We start from the raw sequence: 13475 nt of genomic DNA on the forward strand, positions 1-13475 counted from the left end.
ATTTACCGTATTCCGTTCTCTTTCAACACACCTCTACTCCTTTATCCCAAACCCAGAAAGGAATGTTACAAACCCTGATCCTCACACTCAGGGAGCCGAGGGTGTAATTAAGGAGGCAGGAATGATACACACCCCGGAAAACTACTTCAGAAGTCTTACCAGGGTTCAAATATCAACAGCATCTAAACAGTTCTCTTTGGAGAAGTTTCTCCAGCCCCTGCTGACAGGCTGTGAGCTCTGACGAAGTCCTGGGTCCACCCCACACCTCTGCTTAGTTCACTAGTCCAGTTCACAGTTGAAGGGGACAGCTGGTGGCCACTCCTAGCAATGAGGTTATGGGGGGAGGGGGCTGGGCTCTGTGTTGGCAGTTGCCATGGTTTTGCTCAGCGTTCTGGAGCCAGCCTGCCCTAAGAGATACTCAGGTCACAGAAGCAGGTCAGAAGCTTGAGGAGACATGAGAAGTGCCACCCTGGAGCCCACCAGCACACCTGTTGGGATGGAGCCTTCAGATGGGCAAGGGGGTGAAGGAGACAAACCGCTAGAGAAGGTGAATTGGGGCTGGAGGTGTGAGGGAAGGGGGAAAGGAGAGTCAGGGAGCATCTGGTTTCAGAAAGCAGACAGCGTGAAAGTCAAGGAAGAAGAGAAGGAAAAATGGTGTGATTCATGAGTTAGCAAGAGACCTAAAGAACAAGAGATTAATTCATTCAAACAAATGTTTATCAAGGACAGATATTCCTGGCAAGATGATGGGAAGGGGTCCCATCTTATTGTTAGCTATGAAGACATAAGGGCTCTTTTGTGTGTGTGCTCTGTGTGTGTGTTTTGGTCGGTGCATGTGGTTGTGTGGTATGTGTGGTTTATGGAGTTGATCAAGCCGAGTCCCCTCTCTCTAGTGCCTGAGGAGCCGTGTTCCATATCCTCTCCTCTCTACCCATCCGTCATGGATTGGATTATGTCCCCCCAAAAATCTGTGTATCAACTTGGTTAGGCCATGATTCCCAGTGTTGTATGGTTGTCCTCTATTTTGTGATTGTAATTTTATATTGAGAGGATTAGGGTGGGATTGTACCACCACCCTAACTCAGGTCACCTCCCTGACCCCATGTAAAGAGAGACTCCTTGGGGTGTGGCCGGCACCATCTTTTATCTCTCAAGAGGAAAGGGAAGCAAGCAGAGAGTTGGGGACCTCATACCACCAAGAAAGCAGCACCAGGAATAGAGCACGTCATTTGGACACAGGGTGCCTATGCCTGAGAAGCCCCTTGACCAGGGGAAAATTGAGGACAAGGACCTTTCTCCAGAGCTGACAGAGAGAGAAAGCCTTCCCCTGGAGGTGCTGCCCTGAATTTGGACTTGGAACTTATTAGACTGTGAGAGAATAAATTTCCCTTTGTTAAAGCCATCCACTTGTGGTATATCTGTTACAGCAGCACTAGACAACTAAGACATCATCTCCCTCCCTTTCCCCAGGTGTCTCCCCTGAGCCTAGACCTTCCTTGTTCCCACTGAACACAGGCAGAAGTTTATGCTCACTTTTCAGAGAGACCTTTGAAAGATGAGGTAATACAGTTGTATCAATCTAATCCTGTGCCCTGACTTCTCATATTATTTCACAGTCTCTTTGTCTCCATTAATTTTCAGTTTCTTTACCCCAGTTTTGTTGTCAAAAAAGTTTCTTCTCATCATCACCATCATGCATTTTTCCTGAGTGCCCATTAAATGCATGATGCTAAATGTTAGGGATATAAAGGGGTGAACGTGGGGCTTACCAAAAACCAAACCAAACCCATTGCCATCGAGTCGATTTTGACTCATAGCAATCCTACAAGGACAGAGTAGAACTGCCTCAAAAGGTTTCCAAGGCTGTAAATCTTTACAGAAGCAGACTGCCACATCTTTCTTCCAAAGAGCAGCTGGTAGATTTGAACCGTCAAACTTTTGGTTAGCAGCCTAGCTCTTAACCACTATGCTACCAGGGCTCCTTCAACTGGGACTTAGGTACGCAATAAATATTTGCTGAATTAATGAACAAATGAATCTCTGCTCATTCACTTCTCAAAGAGTCACTTAAATCTCTTGGTGCCTGAGTGTCCTCATCTGTAAACAGAGGTAACAATATCCATTGTTGTTAGGTGCCATTGAGTAGGTTCTGGCTCATAGCCACCCCATGTACAACAGAATGAAACACTGCTTGGTCCTGCTCCATCCTCACAATCATTGCTTTGTTTGAGGCCATTGTTGCAGCCACTGTGTCAGTCCATCTCGTTGAAGGTCTTCCTCTTTTTCCCTCTCTTCTTTACCAAGCATGATGTCCTTCTCCAGGGACTGGTCCATCCTGATAACGTGTCCAAAATACATGTTATCAAATATGTGAGACAAAGTCTTGCCATCCTTGCTTCTAAGGAGCATTCTGGATGTACTTCTTCCAAGACAGATTTGTTCATTCTTCTAGCAGTCCATGGTTTATTCAATATTCTTCACCAACACCACAATTCAAAGGCATCAGTTCTTCTTTGGTCTTCCTTATTCATTGTCCAATTTTCACATGCATATGAGGTGATTGAAAAGACCATGGCTTGGGTCAGGCACATCTTAGACCTCAAAGTGACCTCTTTGCTTTTTAACACTTTAAAGAGGTCTTTTGCAGCAGATTTGCCCAATGCAATACGTCATTTGATTTCTTGACTGCTGCTTCCACGGGTGTTGATTATAGATCCAAGCAAAATGAAATCCTTGACAACTTCAATCTTTTCTCCATTTACAATGATGTTGCTTATTGGTTCAGTTGTGAGGATTTTTTTGTTTTTTTTTATGTTGGTATGTAATCCATACTGAAGGCCGTAGTCTTTGATCTTCATCAGTAGTGCTTCTGTGAGGTTAGATATCATTTATATCTATACCTACTCATATTTACTCATATAACTGGGCTATATGAATGATATCTAACCTCACAGAATTTGTGGGAGAATAAAATGAGTTAATGTTTATCAAGTGCTTCACAAAGTTAACTAGTACAATGTGCTATGATTATTGTAAAGAAATTGGTGGGACATTCTAGGTTTTCTAAGTGGAGATTTTCGGAGATAGGTTTCTCTGCCCAGGGCTTGCTCACTTCAGTGCTAGGTCAAGGAAGAGGTCATAGGGAAAATGGAGACGGTCTTTAGCTGGCATTTGGACAAATGATTGTCCCAGAATCCCTTCTCAGGAGCAATGGCCCAAGCCTGCCAGCTGACCACTGTCCTCTGTCCTCTTCCAGGTGACTGATGTGCCCTGCTTGGAGAGGAGCTCCAGCACCAACCCTGCTGGAGACTCACTCGTGCGCCATGCCAAGGGCCTGGGTCAGGACACCTTCAAAATTGTGAGTAAGAGGCCAGCCCGGGGCCCCTATCCTCTATTCCTTGTGGGTCAGGAAACCTGGGGTAGGAAATGACAGAACTCAGACTCATAACTCACAGCCCCACTTGTCACACTCGTGGGAAAGGTATGGGGTAGGGATTGACTCATCCAAGATGCATAATCCTTTTTGGGCCAAAGGGGCTAGACTTTTTTGGTTACTTGGAGCTACCCATCTGCCTCTTCTTTTCTCCCACGGTTCCTCTTCTCATCTGTTGTTTTCTCAGTGTAAAGAATACCTAAGGCCTCTGAAGAAGTTCCTGAGAAAGCTACACCCGCCCAAGGACCTTCCCCAGAAAAAGAAGCTGAAGTACATGAAGCGGAGCCTGGTGGTCCTAGGGGACCACATCAACACTTTTCTGCAGCACTACTGCCGAGCCTGGGAAATCAAGCACTGGAGGAAGTAGGGCAGCTTCCTCACCCTTTCCGCCACACCCACTCCTGGGCCATCTTCCCTCCACTCAAGGTCACACTCAAGTCAGGATCCCAAAATTCTTTATCTTTATGTGGAGGAGTTAGGATCCTGGAGGGGTGTGGGTAAGTGAGGATGGAAAGAACAGGGTGCCCCTAATTACTCAGGTAGCATTGACTGCACCTTATGTGTACACACAGTGGACAAAGATCTCTTCTGAACTCCAAGGAGAATGAATTCTGATTGATCACCTTCTTTATGCAGATGCTGGTCATCAGTTCAGGGTGTTCAAGGATAGAGGGTCTGGCAAATCCTCACGTCCCCATTCCCCCAGCCAAAATCCAAGCAGGCAGCATGTGGCCCATTTCTTCCCTGCGTGGGTTCTGGTCACAGGCCAAATGGAGGAGGAGAGGGGCTGTGCTCCACCTCCCTCAGCCTCGGCTCTCTCCCCACTCCCTGCAGGATGCTCTGGCAGTTTGTCTCCCTCTTCTCTGAACTGGAGGCGAAGCAGCTTCGCAGGCTCTACAAGTATACCAAGAACAACCAGACAGCCAAGTTCCTGGTGAGGCACCTGGGAAGTTCCCCTGGGCTCAGCCAAGTGTTGCTTGGTGTGCTCTTGGATTGTGCAGGAAGTCTGCTGTTACAACCAGCGCCCCTTGGTCCTTTCCTTTGCTCGCTGCCTGAGCAATACCCCACTGCCTCCACATTTACCTCTGCAATGGGCACAGAGTGGGGCTGGAGAGGGCAGAAAACTGGCATTAAGTTCTCCATATTTATTCACCCTCTCCATAGCTGCATCCTGATAGCATGGGTGGGTCTTCCCTGAAGAACCGTAAGTGGAGGTGGTTGAGGTCAGGCAGAAGAGCACAGAAGAGCACAGCCTTGGGGAAGCCTCCGTGGACTGTTGATATTGCTCTGGCCTGGTCTTCTCTAAAAACAGTGGTTCTCAAACATTTTGATATCAGGACAATTTTACCCTCTTAAAAATCATTGAGGACCCCAAAGCATTTGTTTATATGGATTTTAACTATTGATATTTACCCTATTAGAAATTAAAGCTAAGAAAAAAATTAAATATGTATATATTAAGTCATTTAAAAATAAAAATAATGAACCCATTGTTATAAATAGCATAATTCTATGAAAAATAATTGTATTTCCCAAAACAAAACAAAAAAATTGTAGTAAGAACAGTGGCATCATTTTACATTTTTGCAAATCTTTTTAATGTCTGACCTAATGGAAAACAGCTGGATTCTTTTATCTGCTACTACAGTCAATTTGTTGTGATATGTAGTTTTGACTGGAGTACCTGAAGAAAATCCAGCCTCATACAGATATATAATGGAGAAAGAGAGGAGTCTTTTACAAGTCTTTTCAGATGTTGTTGTAAAAATAAAAAATTATTATTATTATTTTTTTTTATTTTTAGGTGCCATCAAATCACTTCTGACTTTTAGCGACCTCATGTACAACAGAACGAAACATTGCCCAGTCCTACATCATCCTCACAATTGTTGCTATGCTTGAGCCCATCATTGCAGCCACTGTGTCAATCCGTCTTGTTAAGAGTCTTTCTCTCTTTCACCGACCGTCTACTTTACCAAGCATGATGTCCTTTTCCAGGGACTGGTCCCTCCTGATAACAGGCCTAAAATATGTGGGACAAAGTCTTGCCATCCTTGTTTCTAAGGAGCACTCTGGCTGTACTTCTTCCAAGACAGATTTCTTAGTTCTTCTGGCAGTCCATGGTGTAGTCAATATTCTTCGCCAACACCTTAATTCAAAAGCATCAGTTCTTCTTTGGTCTTCCTTGTTCATTGTCCAGCTTTTGCACGCATATGAAGTCATTGAAAACACTATGGCTTGGATCAGGAGCACCTTACTCTTCAAGGTAACATCTTTGCTTTTTAACACTTTAAAGAGGCCTTTTGCAGCTAGACTTGCCCAATGCAATACATCATTTGATTTCTTGACTGCTGTTTCCGTGGGCGTGGGTTGATTGCAAATCCAAGTGAAATGAAATCTTTGACAACTTCAATATCTTCTCTGTTTATTATGATGTTGCTTAATGGTCCAGTTGTAAGGATTTTTGTTTTCTTTATGTTGAGGTGTAATCCATACTGAAGGCTGTACTCTTTGATCTTTATCATTAAGTGCTTCAAGTCCTCTTCACTTTCAGCAAGCAAGGTTGTTTCATCTGCATATTGCAAATTGTTAATGAGTCTTCCTCCAATCTCAGCGCCACGTTCCTCTTCATAGAGTCCAGCTTCTTGAATTATATGCTCTTTTATAAGCCTTTTCAGATAATTGTGATTATTTTTCTTTGCTACCACACCAAAACTTGACAGGTGGTAGTTCAAGGCTAGTTGCTTTGTGGATTCTGTGACCACATCAATGCACTTTTCATACTACGTCACGTTAAAACCCATTGTCTTTTGTACTTTGCATGGACCCAGTTTTCAGGGGATCTAAAAACTCAGTGATCCCAGAGGTCCACAGACCGCACTTTGAGAACCACTGACCCAAAATAATAATGATAGGCCACAAATATAAAAAATTTCTATGTGCCAGGCACTTTATGGATATTCCCTCATGTAATCTTCAAAAGTAACCCTAACTGGTCAGAATTATTGTTCACAGTTTGCAAATGAGAAATTAAAATGTAGGGCACTAAAGACACTTGTCCCAGGTCACACAGCAAATGGGAGGGAAGAGCCATGGTTCAAACCCAGGTCTGACTCAGATAAAAGATCTGCTCTAACCACAAATGCATAAAGAATTGATGCATTTGAATTGTGGTGTTGGCTAAGAATATTGAATATACCACGAACCGTCAGAAGAACAAAGAAATCTGTCTTGGAAGAAGTACAGCCAGAATGCTCTTTAGCAGTGAGGATGACAAGACTTTGTCTCACATACTTTGGACATGTTATTAGGAGGGACCAGTCCCTGGAGAAAGACATCATGCTTGGTAAAGTAGAGGGTCAGTGAAAGAGAGGAAGACCCTCAACAAGTTGAATTGACACAGTGGCTGCAACCATGGGCTCAGACAAAGCAATGATTGTGAGGATGGTGCGGGACTAGGCAGCATTTCATTCTGTCATGCATAGAGTCGCTGTGAGTCAGAACTGACAACACCTAACAACGTAACAACCAAAACCCCATACCAGTCAGTGTTCTAGCTATGCAGGTTTAACCAAATCCTCTCTCTGGATCTCTGCTTCTTCCTCTGAGCATGAATAGTTAGATCATTTTGGTGATTCCTCTTCTGAATATGAGGGACCGCCCTTTTAGTGATCCCTGGATTTCACTGGCCAGGACAATTTCAAGAATAATTTTTAGGCTTCCAATTTAGTAAAGGATAACCTAAGAAAAGCCACTTGGCAACCTGGCCTCAATGTCATCTCCCACATCTGTGTTTCTAACCCTGTCTTCTGGCTCGGCAGGTATGCTGTGCAGCCAGAAGGAAACAGTGCCCTCACGGGGCAGGCTGGGGCTCTGGAATTGCGGCCCCTCTTTTCTCTACACTCCTAAACACTGTGGCCCCATTGCAGGTGGCATTCTGCCCCTTGGATGCACCAGAGGGCTCCTTGCTGGCAAACCAGGAAGACAGCCTGCCCAAGCTCTGCGATGCCTGGGGCCTGCACAGCAACATCAGCGGCATGAAGGAGAGGCTGTCCAGGATGCAGGCCCCAGGCCGAGAGGCCTCCTTGCTGGGGGAGCCGAGGTCCTGGGTCCATGTCAGGAGAGGTAATGTCTATTTGGATGTGTGTGTGCACGCCCTTGGGAGAAGGGGACTGTCCCGAGCCCTCTGCCCTCCTTTCCATCTTCTCTTTCTGCCTGCATTTCTTTTTCTGTCCTTTCTTACTTCTCCTTCTCCGTTTTCTTTGATAGTTTGTTTTCCCCCAGGTATGCTTCTTACAGGAATCCCTGGGTCGTGCAAATGGTTAACATGCTTGGCTGTTAACCAAAAGGTTGGAGGTTAGAGTTCAACCAGAGGTGCCTTGGAAGAAAGGCCTGGTGATCTATTAAAAAAAAATCAGCCATTGAAAAGCCTATGGAATACAGTTCTACTCGACATACGAGGTCGCCACGCATAGGAGCCAACTCTACGGCAACCTTTTTTTTTAATGCTCGTTACAGGAAGTTTGAAATGTACCAAATCCATTATCACTGAGTAGATTCCGACTCATAGCAACCTTATAGGACAGAGTAGAATTGTCTCGTACGGTTCCCAAGGCAGTAATCTTTACAGAAGCGGACTGGCACATCTTTCTCCCGCGGAGCAACTGGTGGGTTCCTCTTGAAATGTACAGGTTAAGTGTAAAAAGGAAGAGAGAGAAATCACACATAATCCCATTACCCAGGGACCATCACTATTAACACTGACGTGCTTCTTTCAGTGTTTTGTTCTGTATAATTTCTCCCCAGTTGAGGCCTCATAAGACACACAGTTTTGAAGCCTGGATTTTCCAGTTAGCATTAAAACAAATGCACTTTCCTATATGGCTAGAAGCAGAGCAGAGAGTTTCTTGTGGCCAAGAGTGTGGATTTTCAGTAAGTGTTGAAGCAGCAGCAGCAGCAGCAGCAGGACACACACTGTGGGGTTGGGGGTAGTTGAGGAAGGAAAAATGGGGCAAAGGAAAGGATTCATTCCTACAGCGGGTAGTTGGGAAGTCAGCCAGATGGCCTGGGAACTGCCCGCCCAGCAGCTTTGGCCTCTGCGATGACCTCAATGCCTGCTTTTCTGAATGGAGGCTATAGTGTTCTGGGACAGAGCCCATTCAGTGAGAGGGGCCCTAGACAAGACTGGGGCCTGTGAGGGTCTGTCTTATGCATAGCAGTGCCGGGAGGGGTTGGACCCACCTAACTGTCACTTTTTTGGGATCTGGCTACTGGGGGCACAGCCAGCTGCCCTTGGCCATCTGTGTATGGAGAAGGTGAAGGCAAACAAGGTGGCCTGAGGCCCTCAGAGCATGGTCCTAATATGGACCCAGGTGTTCCTCCGAAGGCCCGGGTGGCCAGGGCGAATGCAGGGCAGTAGCCCTCGGGTGCCTCAGGGGCAGTGCCCAGTGGGAGATAGGAGTGGGAACTGGACAGGGCCAGAGGGCATGGAATGGGTAGCTACCCAGCCCAGGACCCTGCCTGGGTTCTGTGAGGGCCAATGGCCCTAGTGTCTACAGTTTAAATTGAGGAAGTAAAACATACAATGAGACTTCAAAGAATGAAGAACCATCAATTGTTAAGATGATGTAGGTCAAGCAGTCTAGAATTCAAATGAGGAAATGAGGAAAGTGAGCTCTTGGCCTCCAGGCCAGCAATCTTTCTGCACCTGGTGCTTTGTATGCCAGGCTCTCACTTAACCCCTGCAACATGTCAATGAGATGAGTATTGTTATTTCCTTTTCACAAATGACAACCTGAGGCCATAGAGCTAAGGGTATGTTGATGAGGAAGGCTGTCTGGAGGAGATGCATGTGGGCTAGGCTTTAAAGAAAGGGATAAGGACCTGATGGAAGGAGAAGGGAAAAGGCGGAAGAAAAGGTATGTGCAGAAGTGGGGTGGGGGCAGTGAGCAGATAGTCTGGGCTTGGAGCTGAATGTAGGAGCAGGTTGGAGAGGTGCAGGACGGGTACGACTGGGAAAAGGGTTGGATGGTAGATTGAGTAATTTGGCTTTCTTTTTTTTTTTTAACTATTAAGGTGAAATTTATATAGCATAAAACTAACCATTTTAGAGTGAACAACTCAGTGGCATTTAGTATATTCACAATATTGTGCAACCGTCACCTTTATCTAGTTGCAAAACATTTCCATTATTCCAAAATAAAACCTCTTATCCATTAGGCAGTTTCTCCCCGTTCTCCCTCCCTCCAGCCCCTGGCAACCACCAGTCTTCCTTCTGTCTCTATGCATTTATCTTTTCTTGGTATTTCAGTGAATGGAATCGTACGTTACATGACCTCTTATGTCTGGTCATGCAAGTTTTAAAATAACGTTTTATTACTACCAGCAAAATATAAACACATCACAGACAATTAGATGATCCAGATAAGCAAAAATAAGGAAATAAAAACATCGTCTGGTCATCACCACTGGTAGTATTTATGTATACACATATGTGCATATCAACCAAAAGGAGACCATGCTGTGTATATTATTTTGAGTTGTTTTTTTTTTTGTTGTTGTTATCAGTTAATGGTATCAACCTCTCATTATGTCAAATTTTCATTTTATCTAATAGTAGGATTGAATAGTCAATATTCACATTTCCTCAATAGTGAGATAGCTTTTGGAGCTGGTTTGCTCAAACCAGGTATTGCATCTGGTTACATCTCTTATATCTCTTTTAACGCAACAAAATCCCCTTTTCGCACATCAAAACCGCACATCAATATCAGGTTATTGTTTTGCGGAATGTTTCATTTCCTGATTTTTTTCTTTATTGTGCTTTAGGTGAAAGTTTACAGAGCAAATTAGTTTCTCATTAAACAGTTAATACACAAATTGTTTTGTGACATTGGTTGCCAATCCCTCGATGTGTCAACACTCTCCTCCTCTCCACCCTGGGTTCCCTGTTTCCATTCGTCCAGTTTTCTTGTCCCTTCCTGCCTTCTCATTTTTGCTTTTTGACTGGTGTGCCCATTAGTATCATATACATGATTGAACTATGAAGGATGACCCTCATATGTGCTATTGTTAGCCCTATAGACCTGTCTAATCTTTGGCTGAAGGGCGAACCTCAGGAGTCGCTTCAGTACTGAGTTAAAAGGGTGTCCAGAGACCATATTCTTGGGGGTTTGTCCAGTCTCTGTCATTCTAGCAAGGCTGCGGTTTTTTGGTGTTTTTTTGTGTATGTGTGTGTGTGTATGTGTGAATATGAATTTGTTCTACATTTTTCTCCCGCTCTGTCCTGGGCTCTCTGTTATGATCCCTGCCGCTCACAAGCTTTTAAGATATTACTCACCAAAGTAGGGTGTAGAACATTTTCTTTATAAACTGTGTTATCCCAATTGAGCTAGATGTCCTCTGTGACCATGGCCCCCAGCCCTCAGCCAAGTAGCTCGATCCCTTAGGGCATCTGGATGTGTCTATGAAGCTTCTATGACTTTACCCTGGTCAAGTTGTGCTAACTTTCCCAGTATTGTGTACTGTCTTACCCTTCACCAAAGTTACCACTTATCTGCTATCTAGTTAGTGTTTTTCTCTCCCCACCGCTTCTCCCCCTTGTAACCATCAAAGATTTTTTTTTTCTATGTGGAAACATTTTCATGTGTTTTTATAATAGTGGTCTCATACAGTATTTGTCCTTTTGTGATTGACTTATTTCACTCATCATATTACCTTCCAGATTCATCCGAGTTGTGAGATGCTTTGCAGATTCATCATTGTTCTTTATTGTTGTGTAGTATTCCATTGTGTGTATGTACCGTAGTTTGTTTATCCATTCGTCTGTTGATGGGCACTTAGTTTGTTTCCATCTTTTTGCTGTGAACATGGTTGTGCATGTGTCTATTCATGTGATTGATGGCTCTTATTTCTCTAGGATATATTCCTAGGAGTGGAATTGCTGGATTGTATGGTATTTCTATTTCTACTTTTTAAGGAAGCATCATATTGTTTTCCAAAATGGTTGTACCATTTTGCATTCCCACCAGCAGTGCATAAAAGTTTCAATCTCCCCGTAGCTTCACCAATATTTGTTATTTTAAGATGAGGCTGTGTTCTACATATTGTTTTGCATGAGTAAACATTTTATCTGGTGGACCCACCATGACTGGGCTAAGATTAATCACTGAGTCTACTCCTTGTGATCAGAAAGTAACCTGTGTATATACTTGCACAACAGTGTTTATTGCAGTATTATTTACAATAGCCAAAAGGTGGAAACAACCCAGGTGTTCATTAACAGATGAACAAATGTGCTATATACATACAAAGGAATGTCATTCATTCATAAAGAGAAATGAAATTCTGATAAAAGCTATGACATGGGTGAAACTTGCAAATATGCTGAGTGAAAAAAGTATGACACAAAAGGACATATATTGTACGATCCCACTTATATGAAATATTTAGAATAGGCAAATGCATAGAGACAAAATTTATTAGTGGTTACCAGGGATGGATGGGAGTAGGAGATGAAAGTATTGCTTAAGGGGTACTGAGCAGGGCTTTGAACCAGTTCAAACTGGTTCAGTCATGGCCAATGAAGTGAAACTGGAACAGACATGAATTTTTAAAATTTGGGTAATCCAGAGCCATAACCAGAATGGGAAAAATTACAGGTTGAAGCCCTGGAATGGGAGACTCAGAAGTGAGGTAGTAAGCCCTTTCAGGAACCTGATGCATGAGATTCGATTATTGCCAGGACTGAGGAGAGTGATACACATTCAAAGCAGTGCTATCGGTTACCATCTTTGAGTGGAGCACCACTGTTTCCAACTCTGAGCAAAATCCTACGGGCAAGAGATTTCGTTGCTATGCAACACATATGCTGCCCTTGTTTTCTAAGAGGGTGATTAAGTTTCCAGCAGGGCTTTGACCTCTAATTTTCCCCACTCCAGTTATGGTTCTGGTTCAACTAAATTTTAAAAATTCGGGTCTGTTCTGGTGTCACTTCCTTGGCCATGATTGAACCAGAAAGAACTGGTTGAAAGCCTAGTGCTGAGTTTCTGTGAAAGGTGAAGAAAAAATTTGGAAAAAGGTAGAAATGATGTTTGCACAACATGGTGGATGTAATTAAAGTCACTGAATTGTAAAACAAGAAAAAGAAAGTGACCCGTGAGGTGTTTCTTTAGCATTATGGTCATAGAGTCAGTTCTTAAGTAAAACAATGGCAATAGTGTTTGCAAGCAGTACTAACAGCAAAGTGCGGGGAATTGGGGCATGAAGCCTGGGAGAGGGGTAGGGAGGAATCAGAGTCTGAAGCCAGAAGTCAAGAAACTTGGGTTCTAGTTCTGACTGTGCTTCAACTTGCCATAAGGGTGTTAGGCAGGTTACTTCTTTACTCTCTGCCAGGGTGAGATTCCTTATCAGTAGATTGGGGGTCATATCATCTCAGGATTTCTATAAGAAGAGTAAAGGACATAGGTTGTAAGTAAGATAAGATTTTGTTTTTTCTTCTCTCTACCCGCACTGCACTGCATGCCCTCAATTGTTACATATTGAGATTCTTTTAGCGTTTGTGATGTCATCAGGACCTTCTCTGTGGTCTTCCCTTTTTTAGGTCCTCTAAGAAAACTTCCTCAAAAACCAAAACTGAAGAGAAAGAGGATTAAGGAAGCCTCAGACAACTACCCATAGGAGAACCCAGCTGGGACAGAGGGCTGGCTCACCGTGGGCCCCAGGTCACCTGCCTATCTTCAACACCTCTGCACCTGGGGAATAGGGGCCAGTGAGGCGAAAGAAGAAAACTGTCTTTATTAAGAGGTTGTTCAGTTTTTAATTATAAAATGAATGGGGAAGGAAATAAACATCCTTAAGACAGTTCTACTTGATTTGGCTAACAGTCATTATTCGTTCATTTTTTAATTTATTTAAAAATATTTGCCAGGTCCCTTCTAAGTGATAGGTGTCCCCTACACACACACACACACAAATGACTAATGTGTGGTGACTTGTGCCAAGATCTGTGGCAGCCCAATGGGAGAGATAGATGTGTAAATAG

At 43.8% G+C, this 13475-nt stretch overlaps 1 protein-coding gene across 1 annotated transcript; it reads left to right on the forward strand.

Moving 5' to 3' along the window:
• The first annotated feature begins 496 nt into the window (after nt 1–496).
• Nucleotides 497–13111, forward strand: CHCT1 (CHD1 helical C-terminal domain containing 1). The gene is made up of 6 exons (XM_049861334.1): nt 497–547; nt 3257–3358; nt 3621–3796; nt 4268–4367; nt 7363–7558; nt 13035–13111. The coding sequence occupies exons 1-6, from the start codon at nt 497–499 to the stop codon at nt 13109–13111; spliced, it is 702 nt and encodes a 233-aa protein (XP_049717291.1).
• Nucleotides 13112–13475: the final 364 nt, after the last annotated feature.

The sequence above is a fragment of the Elephas maximus genome, chromosome 19, assembly GCF_024166365.1.
Source record: "Elephas maximus indicus isolate mEleMax1 chromosome 19, mEleMax1 primary haplotype, whole genome shotgun sequence".
Classification (NCBI taxonomy): domain Eukaryota; kingdom Metazoa; phylum Chordata; class Mammalia; order Proboscidea; family Elephantidae; genus Elephas; species Elephas maximus.

Excerpts from the sequence above, each read along its gene's own strand:
- CHCT1 (XM_049861334.1), top strand. The coding sequence starts at position 497 with ATGGAGCCTTCAGATGGGCAAGGGGGTGAAGGAGACAAACCGCTAGAG. Across the intron at positions 4,368-7,362 it reads ACCAGACAGCCAAGTTCCTG|GTGGCATTCTGCCCCTTGGA; the intron begins GTGAGGCACCTG and ends GCCCCATTGCAG. Across the intron at positions 7,559-13,034 it reads CTGGGTCCATGTCAGGAGAG|GTCCTCTAAGAAAACTTCCT; the intron begins GTAATGTCTATT and ends TCCCTTTTTTAG.